At 34.7% G+C, this 20,173-nt stretch overlaps 1 protein-coding gene across 1 annotated transcript in view; it reads right to left on the bottom strand.

The window, feature by feature from the left end:
- The window catches only part of LOC125681492 (protein O-mannosyl-transferase TMTC1-like), a 36,569-nt gene that overhangs the window by 2,421 nt on the left and 13,975 nt on the right, over positions 1 to 20,173 (bottom strand). The window contains exons 3-15 of the mRNA XM_048921625.2: positions 17,842 to 17,915; positions 14,040 to 14,222; positions 13,764 to 13,818; positions 13,528 to 13,631; positions 9,527 to 9,716; positions 9,225 to 9,349; positions 7,355 to 7,519; positions 4,307 to 4,420; positions 2,540 to 2,683; positions 2,022 to 2,233; positions 923 to 1,058; positions 671 to 815; positions 424 to 561 (exon numbers count right to left, since the gene is read on the bottom strand). Of these exons, the coding sequence (XP_048777582.2) occupies positions 424 to 561; positions 671 to 815; positions 923 to 1,058; positions 2,022 to 2,233; positions 2,540 to 2,683; positions 4,307 to 4,420; positions 7,355 to 7,519; positions 9,225 to 9,349; positions 9,527 to 9,716; positions 13,528 to 13,631; positions 13,764 to 13,818; positions 14,040 to 14,222; positions 17,842 to 17,915 (1,785 nt within the window). The remainder of the gene's footprint in view (positions 1 to 423; positions 562 to 670; positions 816 to 922; positions 1,059 to 2,021; positions 2,234 to 2,539; positions 2,684 to 4,306; positions 4,421 to 7,354; positions 7,520 to 9,224; positions 9,350 to 9,526; positions 9,717 to 13,527; positions 13,632 to 13,763; positions 13,819 to 14,039; positions 14,223 to 17,841; positions 17,916 to 20,173) is intronic.

Here is a 20,173-nt window from a genome sequence, read left to right as displayed (position 1 = left end):
AGAATATTTATTTACAACATTTCAGTTATCTTCCCTCCACTGTTACATGGAGGTGTCTGTTCTGTACACGAGACATTTGTGTTTATATCTGTAGAATTACAGTTATCTCCCTTCCACTGTTACATGGAGGTGTCTGTTCTGTACACGTGACATTTGTGTTTATATCTGTAGAATTACAGTTATCTCCCTTTCTCTGTTACTTGGAGGTGTCTGTTCTGTACATGAGACATTTGTGTTTATATCTGTAGAATTACAGTTATCTCCCTTTCTCTGTTACTTGGAGGTGTCTATTCTGTACACAAGACATTTGTGTTTATATCTGTAGAATTACAGTTATCTCCCTTCCTCTGTTACATGGAGGTGTCTGTTCTGTACATGAGACATTTGTGTTTATATCTGTAGAATTACAGTTATCTCTGTTACCTGGAGGTGTCTGTTTTGTTGTCCCAGTACGTTAGACATTTGTGCCATAGCATCTGGATTGTGTGGATTTCTCTGTAAGATTTCTGTCAGAACCTCTTCAGCTCTCTCTGTTTCTCCAAGATTTCCCAAAATCTGAGCCTAAACACAATTAATCTTAATCAACATTTGAAGAAGATCTACATTTGCCATATCAATTATTTATTAGGATGTATTTTTCTTCCAGACATAGTTTTTGTATGATTCTTACATAATGAAGGAGGGATTCCGCATTATCTGGAGCCAGTCTCTGGATTTCTTCGTAGGTGTTGATAGATTCTGACACCCGTCCCAAATAGAAATACACAAGTCCGAGAGTATCCAGGGCTGGAACACTGCGACTTATCATTAGGGACCTGAAATTCAATCCAATTATCAATAAACACATTGACTCTTCCAAAGATTTAACCTGAGTAACATTCAATTACCCCATCTACCAGATGAGCCACAATAGCATTTTTACCTGCTAAGTATTTCTTCGGCTTCGTGGTACTTGCCGAGCTGTTTGAGAGCATCTCCAGCACTGACCATGGCCATCCACTGTCCGGAGTCTTTAATGAATGCTTTCCTGTACAGCTTCACTGCTCTCTCCAAGTCACCTGATGAAATCAATACCAGATTTACATATACAAAACCAGGTATTTTCAAAACACGAGAACCTTATTCTGTACACAATTTCAATTTCAATCCAGGGTTTTTTGGTTGTTTTTCATGTTTTCCAAAAAACTCTATTCTCTCCATTTTAAATTGAGTTTAAATTACATTTAAAAAAATGAAATTATGCTATATTTCAAGCAGTTTCTTTTACATATATTTATCAGTGATAAATGAAACAGTGATTACAAAAACAGAAATAATACTGAAACCAAAGATTTGTTTCAAATATTACATAAAATTATAATTCTTGTCCCAGAATGTAAAATAATAAGAAAATTAATTTTGCACCATTCTATAAAAAAGAATTGGGAAAAGTAATGTTCATTTATGATGTGATCATCAACAATTTTCTAAAAATACCATATCAATATATTAAGTTGTACATATATACATGTATGTTTCATAGCAATAAAAAAAAAATTTAGAAAGACATTCAAGAGGAAAAATTAGCTCCAAACATGTTAATCCCTCGTATAAAATTTCTTATTTTTAAAGTCCATACCAAGTAAGTGTCAGTTTTTATTTGCCATCCATATTATCCTTTAGAATCTCACCTCTCTGGTGCCAGTAATTTGAATATCATCCTCTAGAATCTCACCTCTCTGATGCCAGTAATTTGAATATCATCCTCTAGAATCTCACCTCTCTGTTGCCAGTAATTTGAATATCATCCTCTAGAATCTCACCTCTCTGGTGCCAGTATTTTGAATATTACCCTTTAGAATCTCACCTCTCTGGTGCCAGTAATTTGAATATCATCATCTAGAATCTCACCTCTCTGGTGCCAGTAATTTGAATATCATCCTCTAGAATCTCACCTCTCTGGTGCCAGTATTTTGAATATTACCCTTAGAATCTCACCTCTCTAGTGCCAGTATTTTGAATATCATCCTCTAGAATCTCACCTCTCTGGTGCCAGTATTTTCCGTAGTAGTACAGAGTTTCTGAGTTCCTGGGATCTCTCTGTAGGGCTCTCTCGTAATACTGCTCAGCTAGACCCCATTTACCCTCCGTCATAGTTACCCAAGCCTTCACTATCATGGCGTCCACATTCTCAGGATCTAGTTCAAGGACACGGTCAATTAACTTCTGTCCTCTTTGTCCCTGGCCCCTTTTACTAAAAGACAATACATGTGTATAAAATAGTTCTGTACTTCTGCTTAGTGACTTTCCTGCAAGAAGCATGCATATAATAATTATGTGAATTGGAGCAACTTTCATGTTTTCTTAAGAGTTGTCTGCATGACTTAATTTTTGTTGCAATAGGAAGGGAAAATATGCAATGAATCAGACTGGGATTCAAACCCGGGCCCCATGAATCTCTAGTCAGGTGCTCTACCAACTGAGCTATCTGGCCACTGGTGATTGAACCCGTCTGACCCCCACATTGTCCTTTACAGTTAATCAGATGAGCTTTACTTACATGAGAGAAGATCCAAGATTGATCATAGCCCCCTTGTGATCAGGACTTATCCTCAACGCTGCCTCATAATGAAATTCTGCTGCCACTGTGTCATTGAGTAGTGTTCCTAGATTATTGTGAGCACTAGGCAAGTCTGGATACAACCTGTTACAACATTTGAAGTATTGATTCAAATACACACTTACTATTCTTAAGCATACAGAAATTATTTTGGAATGACCTCACTGCTATGGAACTGAGCACTATGCATTGGAAAAATATGGTGACATCTTTACAAGCGTAAAAAAAATTCTCCAAAAAAAATTCAGTGCAAGTAGTTCGATTGATGCAACCCACTCAACTATTCTGCATCAATCTGATAGTCTGTACTCTGTGTCTATCTGATAGTCTGTACTCTGTGTCTATCTGATAGTCTGTACACTGTGTCTGTCTGATAGTCTGAACACTGTGTCTGTCTGATAGTCTGTACTCTGTGTCTGTCTGATAGTCTGTACACTGTGTTTGTCTGACTGTCTGTGTCTGTATGATAGTCTGTACACTGTGTCTGTCTGATAGTCTGTACTCTGTGTCTGTCTGATAGTCTGTACACTGTCTGTGTCTGTCTGATAGTCTGTACACTGTGTCTGTCTGATAGTGTGTACACTGTGTCTGTCTGATAGTCTGTATACTGTGTCTGTCTGATAGTCTGTACTCTGTGTCTGTCTGATAGTCTGTACACTGTGTCTGTCTGATAGTCTGTACACTGTGTCTGTCTGGTAGTCTGTATACTGTGTCTATCTGATAGTCTGTATACTGTGTCTGTCTGATAGTCTGTACACTGTGTTTGTCTGATAGTCTGTACACTGTCTGTCTGATAGTCTGTACACTGTGTCTGTCTGATAGTCTGTATACTGTGTCTGTCTGACTGTCTGTGTCTGTCTGATAGTCTGTAAATTGTGTCTATCTGATAGTCTGTACACTGTGTCTGTCTGATAGCCTGTACTCTGTGTCTGTCTGATAGTCTGTACACTGTGTCTGTCTGATAGTTTGTATACTGTGTCTATCTGATAGTCTGTAAACTGTGTCTGTCTGATAGTCTGTACACTGTGTCTGTCTGATAGTCTGTACACTGTGTCTGTCTGATAGTGTGTACACTGTCTGTGTCTGTCTGATAGTCTGTACACTGTGTTTGTCTGATAGTCTGTACACTGTGTTTGTCTGATAGTCTGTACACTGTGTCTGTCAGATAGTCTGTACTCTGTCTGTGTCTGTCTGATAGTCTGTACACTGTGTCTGTCTGATAGTCTGTACACTGTGTCTGTCTGATAGTGTGTACACTGTCTGTGTCTGTCTGATAGTCTGTACACTGTGTTTGTCTGATAGTCTGTACACTGTGTTTGTCTGATAGTCTGTACACTGTGTCTGTCAGATAGTCTGTACTCTGTCTGTGTCTGTCTGATAGTCTGTACACTGTGTCTGTCTGATAGTCTGTACACTGTGTCTGTCTGATAGTCTGTATACTGTCTGTGTCTGTCTGATAGTCTGTACACTCTGTCTGTCTGATAGTCTGTACACTGTGTCTGTCTGATAGTCTGTACTCTGTGTCTGTCTGATAGTCTGTACACTGTGTCTGTCTAATAGTCTGTACACTGTGTCTGTCTGATAGTCTGTACACTGTGTCTGTCTGATAGTCTGTACACTGTGTCTGTCTGACTGTCTGTGTCTGTCTGATAGTCTGTATACTGTGTCTGTCTGGTAGTCTGTACACTGTCTGCCCTGTGTACATACCTGATTGCTGCTTGGTACTGTATTTTGGCTGCATCTGTCTGACCTGTATCCTTGAGGTAGTTTGCATAGTTGTAGTGGGTTTTGGCATTGTTTGGTAAAATCCTGACACCAGATCTGTAAACATAAAACTAGAGACCTTGACCTTGACCTTCGCCTGAGTCAACATGCTAAAATTGACATAAAAACTCTACACATTATTTCACCCCATTCTAGTCCGTTTGAATTGAAATAAGAATGTTTCTCTGTTAACTTGAAGAATGGTGTTCTTGTTTTTCATATTTCTAAATATTTTTCTTGCATATGTTAAGTGCACATACATGCATTCTAATCCATTTAAGATGGTTAAATAGAGACTTTCAAATCTAATAACAACCATGAATTCTTGCTTCATCACGAAATCATAAACTCTCCTAAAGTAAGAACACATAAGGTATTTTGTTAGACCCATATTGTAATCATATATGTAGTTTGGGTATTTTGAAAGATCCATATCAAAGTTATATACTGTTGTTTCAATGTCACTTGGAATTCACATGTTAAAATGAAGTTATCCTCAGATCATTCAGTAAGTCTGAGAAAAATATCCTATTTTAATTTACTCTCCCTATTTTACAAGTTGAAAATAATTCCCATAGAAAAGGACCATGAATGACCCTACATTTGACTTCCCTTTAGACAAAGTCCATTTTTGCCACCTAAAAACTCTCCAGTAGTCCTAGAAAAGAAGTTTAAACAGAGAGATGACGGACAATCATTAAATCAGAAGAAGTTTAAACAGAGAGATGACGGACAATCATTAAATCAGAAGAAGTTTAAACAGAGAGATGACGGACAATCATTAAATCAGAAGAAGTTTAAACAGAGAGATGACGGACAATCATTAAATCAGATGAAGTTTAAACAGAGAGATGACGGACAATCATTAAATCAGAAGAAGTTTAAACAGAGAGATGACGGACAATCATTAAATCAGAAGAAGTTTAAACAGAGAGATGACGGACAATCATTAAATCAGATGAAGTTTAAACAGAGAGATGACGGACAATCATTAAATCAGAAGAAGTTTAAACAGAGAGATGACGGACAATCATTAAATCAGAAGAAGTTTAAACAGAGAGATGACGGACAATCATTAAATCAGATGAAGTTTAAACAGAGAGATGACGGACAATCATTAAATCAGAAGAAGTTTAAACAGAGAGATGACGGACAATCATTAAATCAGAAGAAGTTTAAACAGAGAGATGACGGACAATCATTAAATCAGAAGAAGTTTAAACAGAGAGATGACGGACAATCATTAAATCAGATGAAGTTTAAACAGAGAGATGACGGACAATCATTAAATCAGATGAAGTTTAAACAGAGAGATGACGGACAATCATTAAATCAGATGAAGTTTAAACAGAGAGGTGACGGACAATCATTAAATCAGAAGAAGTTTAAACAGAGAGATGACGGACAATCATTAAATCAGAAGAAGTTTAAACAGAGAGATCAGGCAGGCAATCATTAAATCAGAAGAAGTTTAAACAGAGAGATCAGGCAGGCAATCATTAAATCAGAAGAAGTTTAAACAGAGAGATGACGGACAATCATTAAATCAGAAGAAGTTTAAACAGAGAGATGACGGACAATCATTAAATCAGAAGAAGTTTAAACAGAGAGATGACGGACAATCATTAAATCAGAAGAAGTTTAAACAGAGAGATGACGGGCAATCATTAAATCAGATGAAGTTTAAACAGAGAGATGACGGACAATCATTAAATCAGAAGAAGTTTAAACAGAGAGATGACGGACAATCATTAAATCAGAAGAAGTTTAAACAGAGAGATGACGGACAATCATTAAATCAGAAGAAGTTTAAACAGAGAGATGACGGACAATCATTAAATCAGATGAAGTTTAAACAGAGAGATGACGGACAATCATTAAATCAGAAGAAGTTTAAACAGAGAGATGACGGACAATCATTAAATCAGATGAAGTTTAAACAGAGAGATGACGGACAATCATTAAATCAGATGAAGTTTAAACAGAGAGATGACGGACAATCATTAAATCAGATGAAGTTTAAACAGAGAGATGACGGACAATCATTAAATCAGAAGAAGTTTAAACAGAGAGATCAGGCAGACAATCATTAAATCAGAAGAAGTTTAAACAGAGAGATGACGGACAATCATTAAATCAGAAGAAGTTTAAACAGAGAGATGACGGACAATCATTAAATCAGAAGAAGTTTAAACAGAGAGATGACGGACAATCATTAAATCAGATGAAGTTTAAACAGAGAGATGACGGACAATCATTAAATCAGATGAAGTTTAAACAGAGAGATGACGGACAATCATTAAATCAGATGAAGTTTAAACAGAGAGATGACGGACAATCATTAAATCAGAAGAAGTTTAAACAGAGAGATGACGGACAATCATTAAATCAGAAGAAGTTTAAACAGAGAGATGACGGACAATCATTAAATCAGAAGAAGTTTAAACAGAGAGATGACGGACAATCATTAAATCAGAAGAAGTTTAAACAGAGAGATGACGGACAATCATTAAATCAGAAGAAGTTTAAACAGAGAGATGACGGACAATCATTAAATCAGAAGAAGTTTAAACAGAGAGATGACGGACAATCATTAAATCAGATGAAGTTTAAACAGAGAGATGACGGACAATCATTAAATCAGAAGAAGTTTAAACAGAGAGATGACGGACAATCATTAAATCAGAAGAAGTTTAAACAGAGAGATGACGGACAATCATTAAATCAGAAGAACTAGAGGAGTGTATGACAGGAGTTTATTTTTATGCGATTCATTTCACACTAAAGCAAGAGCCCTTATTCATGGTTCCACTAAGATATGAAAGTCTCAACTCTGAGTGCACCAAATTGATTTAAGTATGGACTGATCATGATATGAAGCTTGTATGCACTGTGTCTTACATTATCTGATTCAAAATCCGTCTTCATTTAAAGCTGATCCAAAAAAAATTTAAGCTTTAAAAAAAATCATAATTTTACTAAGTAACTTACACAAACAGACTCTCTCTTGACATCCATACATAGTTCTGGATTACAGTTTTGGTTGCCAGAACTACCAGACAATATATCGTGAGGGCAAGATTAAGGTTCCTTCTATGTGGGAAACGTCTCATTAGTATATGTGCACCATACCCCACCAACACACAGAGTCCCGCACTGCAAAGGAGATCAGAATCAAAATTATTAAACATATCCCACCAACACACAGGAGTCCCGCACTGCAAAGGTAATCGGAATCAAAACTGTTAATCATATCCCACCAACAAAGTCCCGTACTGCAAAGGAGATCGCAATCAAAACTATTAAACATATCCCACCAACAAAGTCCCGCACTGCAAAGGAAATCGGAATCAAAACTATTGAAGGTGTGGATCAACTATTCACAAAGTTTCAGAGAGTTCTGACAAGAATAAGTCATGAAAACATTTAAATGTCCAATGTTTTTGCCTTTGATATCTCTACAAATTGTAATGGTAGCCATTTCCTCATGAATACGATGTAGTTGTGAGCAATGCACGTATGAATATTGATAAATATAGTATGTATATGTTAACAGCTGGTCCAGACAAAAATGAAAATAGAAAGTAAATATAAAAGATAAATATCATTTTTGAAAATACATGAGGGTATGAACTGCAATAATGCTACATGCCGGCATACTTGTCATAAAACGCTTCATGAAGTATGCTGGTGTACAGAATCACAGTTCATCCCCTCATGTATTTTCAAAAATGAAATTTATTTATCAGAGAATTTGTATGGAACATGTATGTAATGCCCAAAGCATACATTGAAACGACTTTCGACAAGTTCACAATGCACCTCTCGTCTTGTTTTGTGTGTTTCATCTCTTTCTAGTCAGCGACTAAATAACCTCTGTGTGATGTAATAAAGATTCTACTGACAATCAACTGACCATGAAAACTTACATTACTTAGGAAACAACAACTCAGTTAGGGTTGACATTGTTCTATCCAATTATAAGTTTTCTGATCATTCCTCCTGTTTAACTCATTATTGTGTCACACAGCATATAGAACTATAAAAAATGTATAGAATTATCTTGTAAACATGGATGATAAATTCCCTCTCCTAACATAATTACCATGATCCAAATTTATTTTGAGGCCTGTCTTATTTTAACATAAATCAAAAGTTCTCTATACTGAGTCAAGAGAATGGCCTATCTCTCAAAGTAATGACATTATCCATTAAAATATCATATGTTTTAGCCCTTTATCCTGTATAAACATGGCAACATTTTGTCATTGAAATATTGTTTGCAAATAAATTTCAATCTATTTGATTTTTCTGGGAATTACTTCTGAATTTTTCATTAAACCATTTTTAGATTTGATCTTTCCAACCATGTTATTCATTTTTACATTAAAAACAGATACAGATTTTTTCTGTTTCATCTCAAATTTTCAAAATTTATTTATATAATTCAGAGGTAATGGGAGAAAAAACTCCCTAATGAGAACCCATGTGGTACAGGGAAATCTCACTTGAGGGGTTGAATAATACCATTAAGTATTCAACAAGCTTTGGACTAAACCCCTCAAGTGAGATTTTTCTAATCCAAAATAGATTTTTATGGAAGATTCTTACAATTTTTGCTGAGTCTTGTTAATATCAGAACTTTCCTAATATAATATACATCTGTTTTTACTCAAGATTCCTTGGAATTTTTTATTGTACATACAGTTAACAAAATATTTGTTCTGACTCATCTGTTTGTTGAATACTTGAGATTTAAATGCCATTACATGTTCTCTTCAAAGCAGTTGACTGATACATAAATGGGTAAGAGATTGATGTTAAATTTTAACAGAGTGATGTTGATTGCATTACACAATACCTGGGAAGGTATAAAACTCTTTCTGCCACAACAAATCCCACAGGAAAGAGGAGATTAGAAGCCGGAATGATGGGGAGGGTGTAAAAGAGAACACCTGAGAACACAGCTGGATCAGGGTCATCTGTCTGTAAAAGAAAAAGTGAAAATTTCAAAAATTTGAAACCATTACATACCCATATACAGTATACACTGGGCATGGGATAGTGTGGAACTTTTTATCTCTTTCTACACCCCAGTGTTTTTCATTATTCACTCTAAACATTCAGTTTTAATATTTTGAAGTTTTGTAGAAGGGTAACTACCTTTGCATGCTTCCAGCACTTCAGCAAAAGAAGATTAAAAGTAACAACAAACAAAGCTGTTGCTAGGTTGCGGGCATCCATCAGACTCTCCACCAATGGGATGCTTCCTATCTGCCAATCATAACACAGTTGTGATGGAAACAACTGCAGCCACACATTGAAGAACCAGAGGTATCCATAGGTGAAGACCCTGTTGATGAAACCACAAATACTGGATTGTCTCTGATCTTTCTTTTTAAGGTGTCTTAATACATGTACATGGTTTTGTATTATTTATAGGAATCATGAGATTGATCACTGTTCGTTATCTTCACCTTACATTAACCAAAAGGTTTTCAGCAGTAAACCTGTGTGACTGACATATCATAAAGAGATGATATAGTCAAAATAAAAAGTATGTTAAATCATCAGTGCTTGTTTTAGAGGGAATAAACATTAAAAATATCTTTAAATAATGCTTTTTTTTTTCAAAATAAAACTTGAAAAAGATAAAGAGTTTTCAATGTGATACATGTATTTTGAACACAGTGTAAAAATTATCAGATAATTACTAGACCATCAAAGTGTTTATGAGGTGGACATCTAAAAATTCAAAATGACATAATTCTGGATTTAGGGACATTGTGACATCACAATATTTATACACATGTACAGTGGAGCCTCGGTGATCTGGACGCCATTAATCCGGACGCTTCACCTTCCGGACGATTTTTCTAGGGAACAGAATTTTTATACATTATTTTGCATGATTTAATCCAGAAATTCGCGTTCCGGATCCGGACGGTCATTTTTTTACTACAAAACGTTAAAATGCATTGAAAATTGTACCGTTAATCTGGACGGTAATTTTTTTGAGGGAAGGTCTGTGTTGGACAATTTTAGCAAGGCGTAAATTATAAAGTAAAACAAGCCAAACTGTCTAATTGAAACGATTACCTATACCCCGTCAACATGCACCTCCCTTTAATTAGGTGTTGTGTGATGTGTGTTACGCTGAACCCGTGAATTGTGACAGATGAAAATGGCCGGCCTCTTTAAGAAGTAAAAGTGTGATGAAATGTTTGAAGTGTAAATGATTATGTTAGTTATTAACGATTTATTTATTTATAGTTACATATAGTGCTTCATTATTTGTTTTAGTGCATAAGGTACAGTTTTGTATATTTATTTGTAGTGCTAATATACATGTACAATGTAAGCATAGGCAAATAAACTGCACATGTATATTTCAATTTTAGAGCTTTGAAATGTATTGCTTATAGGAGTTACGAGATTGATCACTGTTCGTTATCTTCACCTTTCATGTAAATGTTAACATTATCATGATTTATTTACTAATGCAAATGGTTAAATCAAATGATAGAATGTGTTTAATTCACTACGCATCAATAAAGTAAGCATATTGGTTACTTATGTAAAGATAAAAAATATGTGATTCAGTTATCCGGATGCTTCATTTATCCGTACGATTTTGCTGGGAACCAAATTGTCCGATTAACGAGGCTCCACTGTATACCGGAAAGCGCACTTTTCACTTCAGCAGTCTGTGTAGTACTATCTGTTCTGGTGACAGCTGTGCAGCTATAAATACCTTTCTGGTTTTCTTCTATTTTTACTTTGATACTAAGCCTATCAGATATCTAAAGTCTCCATCACCAAAAACCTACCTCAATTTGTACCTTATGACATGGGATTTGGTCTATTTTATTTATTTAAGTATACTTTGAAAGGATCACTGTCACAAAACAAATACAGTCCCTATAGACAGCTTTCCAAAATGTCATTAAGATTTACATCAAAGGACACACACGTTTGGATGCCGTGTTTCCTGCCTGTCTCTCTAGTCAGTGGAGGTTGATATGTCTTCTTAACTCTTTGCTATATTCCATATTTACATATTTATAAATCTCCTTTCCATTTTGATAACCTTGATTGGCAGTATCGAAAATTATTGCTTTAAAATCAACATAAACATCTCCATGAAATTTTTCACCTTCTCTTATTTTAAGAAGGGAAAAAAGCCAAGCAATGTTATACATGTTCTTCCTTGTTAAAAACAACAAATATTACACATACACTTTCTTGTTCAAATCAAACCAATGTTACTTTTACATAGCATAGACTACATTTTGTAAAATATTTCTTACATGTCCACGAGATACTTTGTTGCCTGAGAGACTTTTAAAATGTAAAATACTTCTTACATGTCAACAAATTACTTTGTTGTCTGAGAGACTCAAGGTGGAATGCTACTTGTACACCAGAGAAATCTGATATGGATGAAAAGTAGGGGATATGTACAATAATATTTTGAAATTGAAAACTTTCAAATTTACTTTATTTGGTCCAAAAATGCAGTTTTAGTAGAAATCAATCTGGAAAACCCTTGCTGGATTCAAACCCGCAATCTACAGTTCAGCAGTTGACATGCTAACCTACTGAACTACTCCACTAGGCAATGATATTCAAAATGAATAGACAAATATTGCTAATATCTATATTTTCCTTCATTTTTTTAAAAAGGAAGTCAGCCATTATGACGATGTAGAGTACCTCCTTAAATGTAAAATTTCTGATTATACTAACTATTTACCTGTGTCTTTGAAAGCAATCTCTGTTATGTCTACTGTCTAACGGGTATTTCTGCGGATGGACAACCCGATCATGAATGCAGAAATAAGTAAATAGTGGAAGACAATAAATTCATATTGTTCTCTCTAGTAATATATCATTCTATCAGTATAATAGCATGGTTTTTCCCTGCAGAAACTAAACTGGTCATTATTTTTTAAACTATCAACCACTGCCAAAACATGGCTCCTAATTTCCAACCACATTCTGTGATGATTTTTTTTACACATTGTGACAACATTACGTCACACATTACAATATAGCGTTTGTAATTTCATTGTCACAAAAATACACAGGCAGACAGACAGATAGAAATACACACACATGTAGATGAAAGACAAAACTTGATTAAAATCCTTCCTCTCAGGTAAAAAGTAACAATGAGATTTGTCTAGATATACCTTACATCAATAATATTTTGCTATTTCTGGACTCTAATCACTATTGGCTATCGATATCCTGGTGTGAAAAGTGACATCCAGTACACAGGTTCTATCAGTTCATTTGTTTCACAACAATGATCCTTTCCACTCTGTTCATTTGATCAAAATTAAGTTTTCTGTTTTAGTTCCGCTAGCACCTATCCGTTTTATCGACTATATATTATTCTCAGTCTATGATTATACAGACAGTGTATGTTAAATGTATGAGTGCTCTCTCTGATAGTCAACCTTAGGTAAAATCTCTCCTCTTACATAAAAAACAGCGAGCAATGTCTAGACCCCGAGAACCTCTGACTTTAGGACAAAATCTACAAACAGCGAACATCCCATACTAAAATTTCTAAATTAAATTTTTAAATTACAGCTGTATCAGTACTTGGATATTTTAATCATTTATCTTACATTAAAATGATGCACCATGCTGTGATGTTTATTGGAGCAAAAACAACTGACAGATGTTATAGAAACGCAGAATTAAACTTTAACCAATCTGTCAAAAAATTTGCATAATATTAACATTTTTAATCTAGATAAACCATCTAAGGAACATTTCAATTTATTGCTCTTTTGCTTAATATGTAAATGTAGAACTAAAAAACACACTATAAGAATTAAAATCAAAGACTATGTGTTAAAGCTTTAGAACAAAACGTCTGGGATAATGACTTGTATCGGCCGTGTACCAGTGTCAAGAATGTTGTTTCATGTATATACAAGTTCAAAGCACAATCAATCAACTGATGCACAACAGTGACCCAGGTGTGAAATGTTAACCTATAATTCTGAGCAAATTAATTTCAAGAAAATAGGCTATTTGCCCATCAGATTGTTTCTGGTTGCTCTCTTCAGTCCAAGAAAATTTATACGATCAGCGTCTGTATTTGTCGCAGTTCGTGGATTCTCCATATCGCTGTGGAAACGACATACCTTGTGAAGAATGAGGACGAGAATGAAGCTGGATTGTCCTGATGCAGAAACTTTGGAAGTGTTCCTCTCATGACCCACAGCCGAAATGACACAAGCACCACTCCCTGGAATGATATTCATCAATCAGTCTATTTTTTTCTCCCTATTTTTTTCTCCATTATTGTACATACAAATGTATATATTTTACTTCTTATGCATGATATATCATATGAAATGATTTTAATTCTAATACTTACCACTGATGATATAAAGATGAATCTGGTGATGAAAGGTTTTATCTTATGCCAGGATCTGGAAAAAACAGTTGAGTTTCATCTTCAATCATATTGCTCAATTGTACACACGTTTTCTGTCTCCTTTCAATACTCTGTATTCTGTTACCAAAATATTTTACGATTAACCACTTGAACATGTCCCCATTCACTATACAAATTTGTGCCAGTTTTGTTTGGCCATCTAAACATGCTGATCCTGCAAAGCTTAGCTTCTGTATATACATTTTTTTTGTATACCTATAGTGTTGAAGTATTCTGCTGCATACAACAGCATCATACAGGATACAGAGAGGCAGGACCATGATTCCTTGCTCCTTACACAGCATGGAGACTGTTGCCATGGACAAAGAAAGGGTCATCAGGGACCAGTATCTGGTGACAGGTGCTTGTTTTAAACATGACCAGCTTGGCTCTAAACTCCTTAAAAATTACACATACACATAAAAGTTAAATATAATCTTCACTTAAATGAATGAGTTAACTGGTATTAATTTCTATATTTTTATTTCAAAATAATGACCAGACTACCCTTGTTGTCCTTATTCTATTCTGATAACTTGAAATAAGATATTTTTTTCTTTTGCCTCTTCCGTTCATTTCAAATTCATATTTGCATGATCAATTGTAAGGCTTGTATGCATGTGATAGGTGTCGTTGCATAAAATGAATAGAGCCTTAATTTATGATTAATACAAAATATCATATGATATATTAAGTGGAACTTAAATCATTCATGGTAAAGACTAGAGTCAGCCAAATACACACCAGAATGCTTCAAATTCTGTGATAGTCTAACAAAGAGAACATGTCATTCATCAAACCATTTCCACGATGATGCATGAGCAGCAGAAAGGGTAAAAAAAAAAAAAAAAAAGATATGTCTGTGCACATGGATAACAAAATATACAGCTAAGATAAAACAACAGCATTGAATTTTACTAAACCTCTCGAGTTCATGATTTCATAGTAAACTTAGTTACAATAAATATCTGTCTTATTAAACTTCTTAAGTTATGTTAAGAAATCATCACTAGACAACAGCCTATGGGTTATATCCCAAGTTAAAATATTTTTCTTACATTGTTTTCTTTCATTTAAATAAGAATTGATGCCCAATTAATTTGGTCCAAACCATTCTTCCAAAACTTTTGACAATTCCGCCCAAACTCATTATTTCATAATATAAAGACCGACTTTGTTTTTGAAACTACAGTCAAACCTTGTTATCTCGAGCTTGATGGGACCAACAAAAAACTTCAACATATCCATGGATTCAATATACTTAGGGTAAAATATTTAAAGAAAAATCAGTATATGCACCCAGGGGTGCATGAGCCGAGTTGCATGGGATACATTGTAAAGTCAGGAATGATGTGGCATATTTATAATTGTGAAGAACTAATTTCAGTTTTAAACTTTTAAAGTTACTGTCCAGAAACCATATTTGTCTGAAGTTTTCAATCTATATTCGGTCACTGTGACTTTGACCTTTGTTCTCCAAAATCAATAGGGGCCTTGCTTTGCTGGTATCCAACAATATATCCAAGTATCATTTGATTCGGATTTAAACTTTCTGAGTTATCATCCAGAAACCAAATATTTCTGAAATTTCATTCTATATTCGGTCACTGTGACCTTGACCTTTGATCTATTTTCTCCAAAATCAATAGGGGTCTTCCTTACCTGGTACATAACAATATCTGTAAGTATATCATTTGATTCGGATTTAAACTTTCTGAGTTATCATCCGGAAACCAAATATTTCTGAAATTTTTCATTCTAAATTCGGTCACTGTGACCTTGACCTTTGACCTTTTTTCTCCAAAATCAATAGGGGTCTTCCTTACCTGGTACCCAACAATATCTCAAAGTTTCATTTGATTAGATTGTAAACTTTTTGAGTTATCATCCGGAAACCAATTGTTGATGCCCACCCACCCGCCCGCCCGCCTGCCCGCATCACCAAACCAATAGCCGAGTTCAACTTCGTTGCAACTCGGCTAATAAGTGGTTGGGACTTCCGAATCACTTTGACATATATATCCATGGTATTCGAAATATCGGTGTTCGAGATACTGAAGTTCAACTGTAATTGAATGAAAATATAATATCAGCAATACATTCTGTACATGTATATTTCTTTTGAATCTAATTGCCTTGCTCAGGTAGCTCAGTTGGTTAACATGTCAAATACAGATATTAGTTCATGCATTCCAGTCTATCAAGAGGTTTTGATTTTTATCGGATTACTTTCTACTAGAACTGCAATTTTTTTTAACTAAATAAGGCAAATTGGAAACTTTTTGATTTCCAAATACATAGTATCATCTTATACATATCCCCCACTATCCATCACATAGTATCATCGTATACATATCCCCCACTATCCATCACATAGTATCACCTTATACATATCCCCCACTATCCATCACATAGTATCATCTTATACATATCCCCCACTATCCATCACATACAATGTAGTATCATCATATACATATCCCCCACTATCCATTCATATAAGATTTTTCAGGTGTCACCGTGTGTTATTCCCCCTTAAAATTAATTACTGAAGTCATATTTTCCCCCAAAACTATTGAGAAAATGCAAGTGGGTCTTTTACAAACTGTTCATTATAGAACACCTCAGAGTCTTTCCACTGAAGGATAGAATTTATGACACACACATTTTATCATGCCTTTTTGAGCATCAAATCCCATTTTTAAAAATTTCATTCTATTTGTGTGTGTGTGATTTTGCAAACCTCACTTTATGAGAGAGATTGTGAAACGTGTAGCTATCAAAATGCATTGTTACGTGAGATTTCAAAGCACGTATGCTGAGAATCGGTATCATGGTCTGATTTTTTATGATCATTTACAAAAATTCTAAAGTTATTGATAGTCTGAATTTATCATGCAGAACAACACAGGTTAAACGCAGTAAAGATTACGATTGAATTTGAAGCAAATGAGAAATAGATAAATCAATTAGAAGCTCTAATCTGAGTAATATGGACACATAGAATAACCTGGTGACACACTCCCTCTCAAATCATACAAAATTTTGATGGACTGAGTTGCTTGGCTGAATACCAAATGAATGACTCACACAATCTAGCATTAATACTGAGAATGTTGGTTTCAATTAGCATTGATGATCTTTTGTTTTGCATTCAGGTGACTAATGTTTTTGCAAATGGTGACCATTCATTTTGCAATTGAATCCATTTATATATTCTATCCATATATTTTGTTTTCTTTTTTTCTTTTTGCATATATCTATTTTGTACCCATTTTGTCATCCATACTGAAGACTATAATCATAAGATTCTAAATTTAAAATAAAAAAAACAGGTTCATATGCAACTGCAATATCAGTTGTGATCTATTACACATTGTAGGAAGCAGAAGAATACCTGCCGAGATGAATGGTGCAGGAGTAATCAAATTGGTTATCGACATCGCTTATCAGATCTAAACGAGGGGCACACCTGATATATACATTGTCACTTTATACAATTTACTGCCTGTGCACCTACCTCTGATGAGTTACATCATAAAACTGCAATAAATTCTGTAGAAACTACACTAACTACTTTTCATGTTCTAATAAGTTTAAACAGAAAGTAAAACGCATTCAACGCCTCTTAATGTTAAAAAAAAATTGAAAATGAATATCATGAATGAAATCACATGTACATTGTATTTGTGAGACACAATGTCCCTGCACTTGGCCAAATCCAATTGTGGAAAATTTGCCTTGACCTTGATACATGATCTTGAACTTTATTTGTGAAAAAGCTTTGACCTTGACCTTTTGGTTCACCAAATAATGAAGTCTGTGTTTTCATAGTCATAAAGTTATGGCCATCATTACATTAACAGTCAGAAAAAGAGACAAAAAACAACACCATCTTTCCTTCTTTACTCTCCAAAGTGTCTACAGAGAAGAGCAGTTATGGTGTCTTTGATTTTGAGACATTTTCAAGATGTAACGTAATAAGTGCATACATTGACTGATTGTAAAATAAATGACCCACCTGATGTACACTATGAACGAGAGCATGAAGAAAATGGCAGCCAAGATGTCAGCTCTGCCTACTATCCCCGCCACCTGAAAAAAAATTAGCAACTGTTTCAGGAATCGAAATTTAAATGTATGAAGAAGTTTATTGCTGCTGATTTGACTCCTCCACCAGTAAATGAAAAATACAGTAAAACATGGTTACAATGAACACTCTTACAATGAATTATTTGACTCCTCCACCAGTAAATGAGAAATACAGTAAAACGCGGTTACAATGAACACTCTTACAATGAATTATTTGACTCCTCCACCAGTAAATGAGAAATACAGTAAAACACGGTTACAATGAACACTCTTACAATGAATTATTTGACTCCTCCACCAGTAAATGAGAAATACAGTAAAACGCGGTTACAATGAACACTCTTACAATGAATTATTTGACTCCTCCACCAGTAAATGAGAAATACAGTAAAACGCGGTTACAATGAACACTCTTACAATGAATTATTTGACTCCTCCACCAGTAAATGAGAAATACAGTAAAACGCGGTTACAATGAACACTCTTACAATGAATTATTTGACTCCTCCACCAGTAAATGAGAAATACAGTAAAACGAGGTTACAATGAACACACTGGAAACTTATTTGAATGATCTAATACAACATCCAAAGTTTACTTATTTTGTTTGAGGGGAAAAAATAGCTCTTTAATCCTGGATTCATCATTTGACAGAGTATCACATTTATAGTTTTAGAAAACTTTTGAACATAGCAATCCTGGATATGTAAAACTTAGTAACAGCAAAAACTTTTTAAGCATCTTTAGGTCTCTTAAAGATTTCCTAACCAAGTTTTGTTTGTCTGGTGTAAACTTTTCATGAATCTCTAGGCCAATTTCAACCAAACTTTACATATAGTATTTTTGAATAAAGGGAATTACAGTTTATTCAAATTAAATGTTTCTTTTTCTTTTTCTAGGAGAGATAATCAATGAACAGTGAAAATTTAGCAGCATGTTTTTAATGAATTATATTCCTAGGAGGACCAGAAAATCTAAAACATCCATCAGGGAGCTTTGTTATATAATGACCAAACAAGTGTATTCAATCGGAGGTATATAAGGGTCATTAACTGAGGCTCTAAAGTAAATTTTAATGCTCGGGTGAGTGATATGGACCATAGGCCTCATATTAAATTTGTCAGATTGAATAAGTTACAGTTAGAATTTCAAGATATTGCCAGAAAATTTCACAGTAAAACATGGTTATAATGATATTTATTATGACATATTACTTTATCATAAGCAGGTATTCATTGTAAGTCAAGGGGAAAAAAAGCTAGTCTATAGAAGGCCGGCCAGTCAGATTATCCTGTTATCTAGAATGGCATTGTAAATCAAATTACAATGGTCTTAGAAGAATATCATCACTAAAATAAACATGACCCCAGACATGAAGTCATTAGTGTCACAGAAAACATTAGAATGTAGAATCTAATCTTCAACACCATGCCTCAATATCATTCCATTTCAGTTCCCTGTGTATTATTACAATGTCACAAATGTAAATATGACCCAGGACTAAAAGTCACAGCCCCACAGGGAATATTAACGTGTAATACTTAATACCATTGTGTTTTAGTGTTGAACCCCTGGCTTGCATACCATGTAGCTCCTAGTCATTCACACCTGTGCATGAGAGATTTAATACCTGTATACTAAATAATACATGTACTGCCATTCTTATAGTACATACTGTGATTTACACTACAGTGCACACCACTGAGTAGGGTATCATATTAGTATCTCAGTATATACTAAATGACTGGAGATTTTTGTTACAATCATCGTTAAAACATTTCCCCTTTCTCTTTATCTAAGAGGATGCAAGCTAGTTCACTTAATATGAACAAATTTAGGACTCTCTCTCTCTCTCTCTCTATATATATATATATATGGGAACAAGAGTCGCACCTACCTATGCAACATTAACCCTAGGTTATCTAGAACATAAGTTACATGATCAACTATGTACGTTGTGGGGGTGGGGGGGGGGGGGGTGGGGGTGGGGTGGGGGGGGGGCAGAATTTGCAAATAATATACAGTCTAAATAGAAGAGATATTTAGATGATTGTTTTATCTTGTGGGATGATGATGTCGATAAGTTATCGGAGTTTTACGATCTACTAAACCAAATGAACTTGGATATCAATCAAATTCACGATGGAAACAGATGATACGCAAATGCAATATGCCATTTCTTGACGTTCTTATATTAAAATAAAATACCAGCTTAAATACGGATATTTATTATAAGCCCACAGATACACACCAATACCTGC

Source organism: Ostrea edulis, chromosome 2, assembly GCF_947568905.1.
Source record: "Ostrea edulis chromosome 2, xbOstEdul1.1, whole genome shotgun sequence".
In the NCBI taxonomy this organism is placed as follows: domain Eukaryota; kingdom Metazoa; phylum Mollusca; class Bivalvia; order Ostreida; family Ostreidae; genus Ostrea; species Ostrea edulis.
Note: the sequence above shows the minus strand (reverse complement) of the source record. Positions and strands in the feature narration are given on the sequence as shown.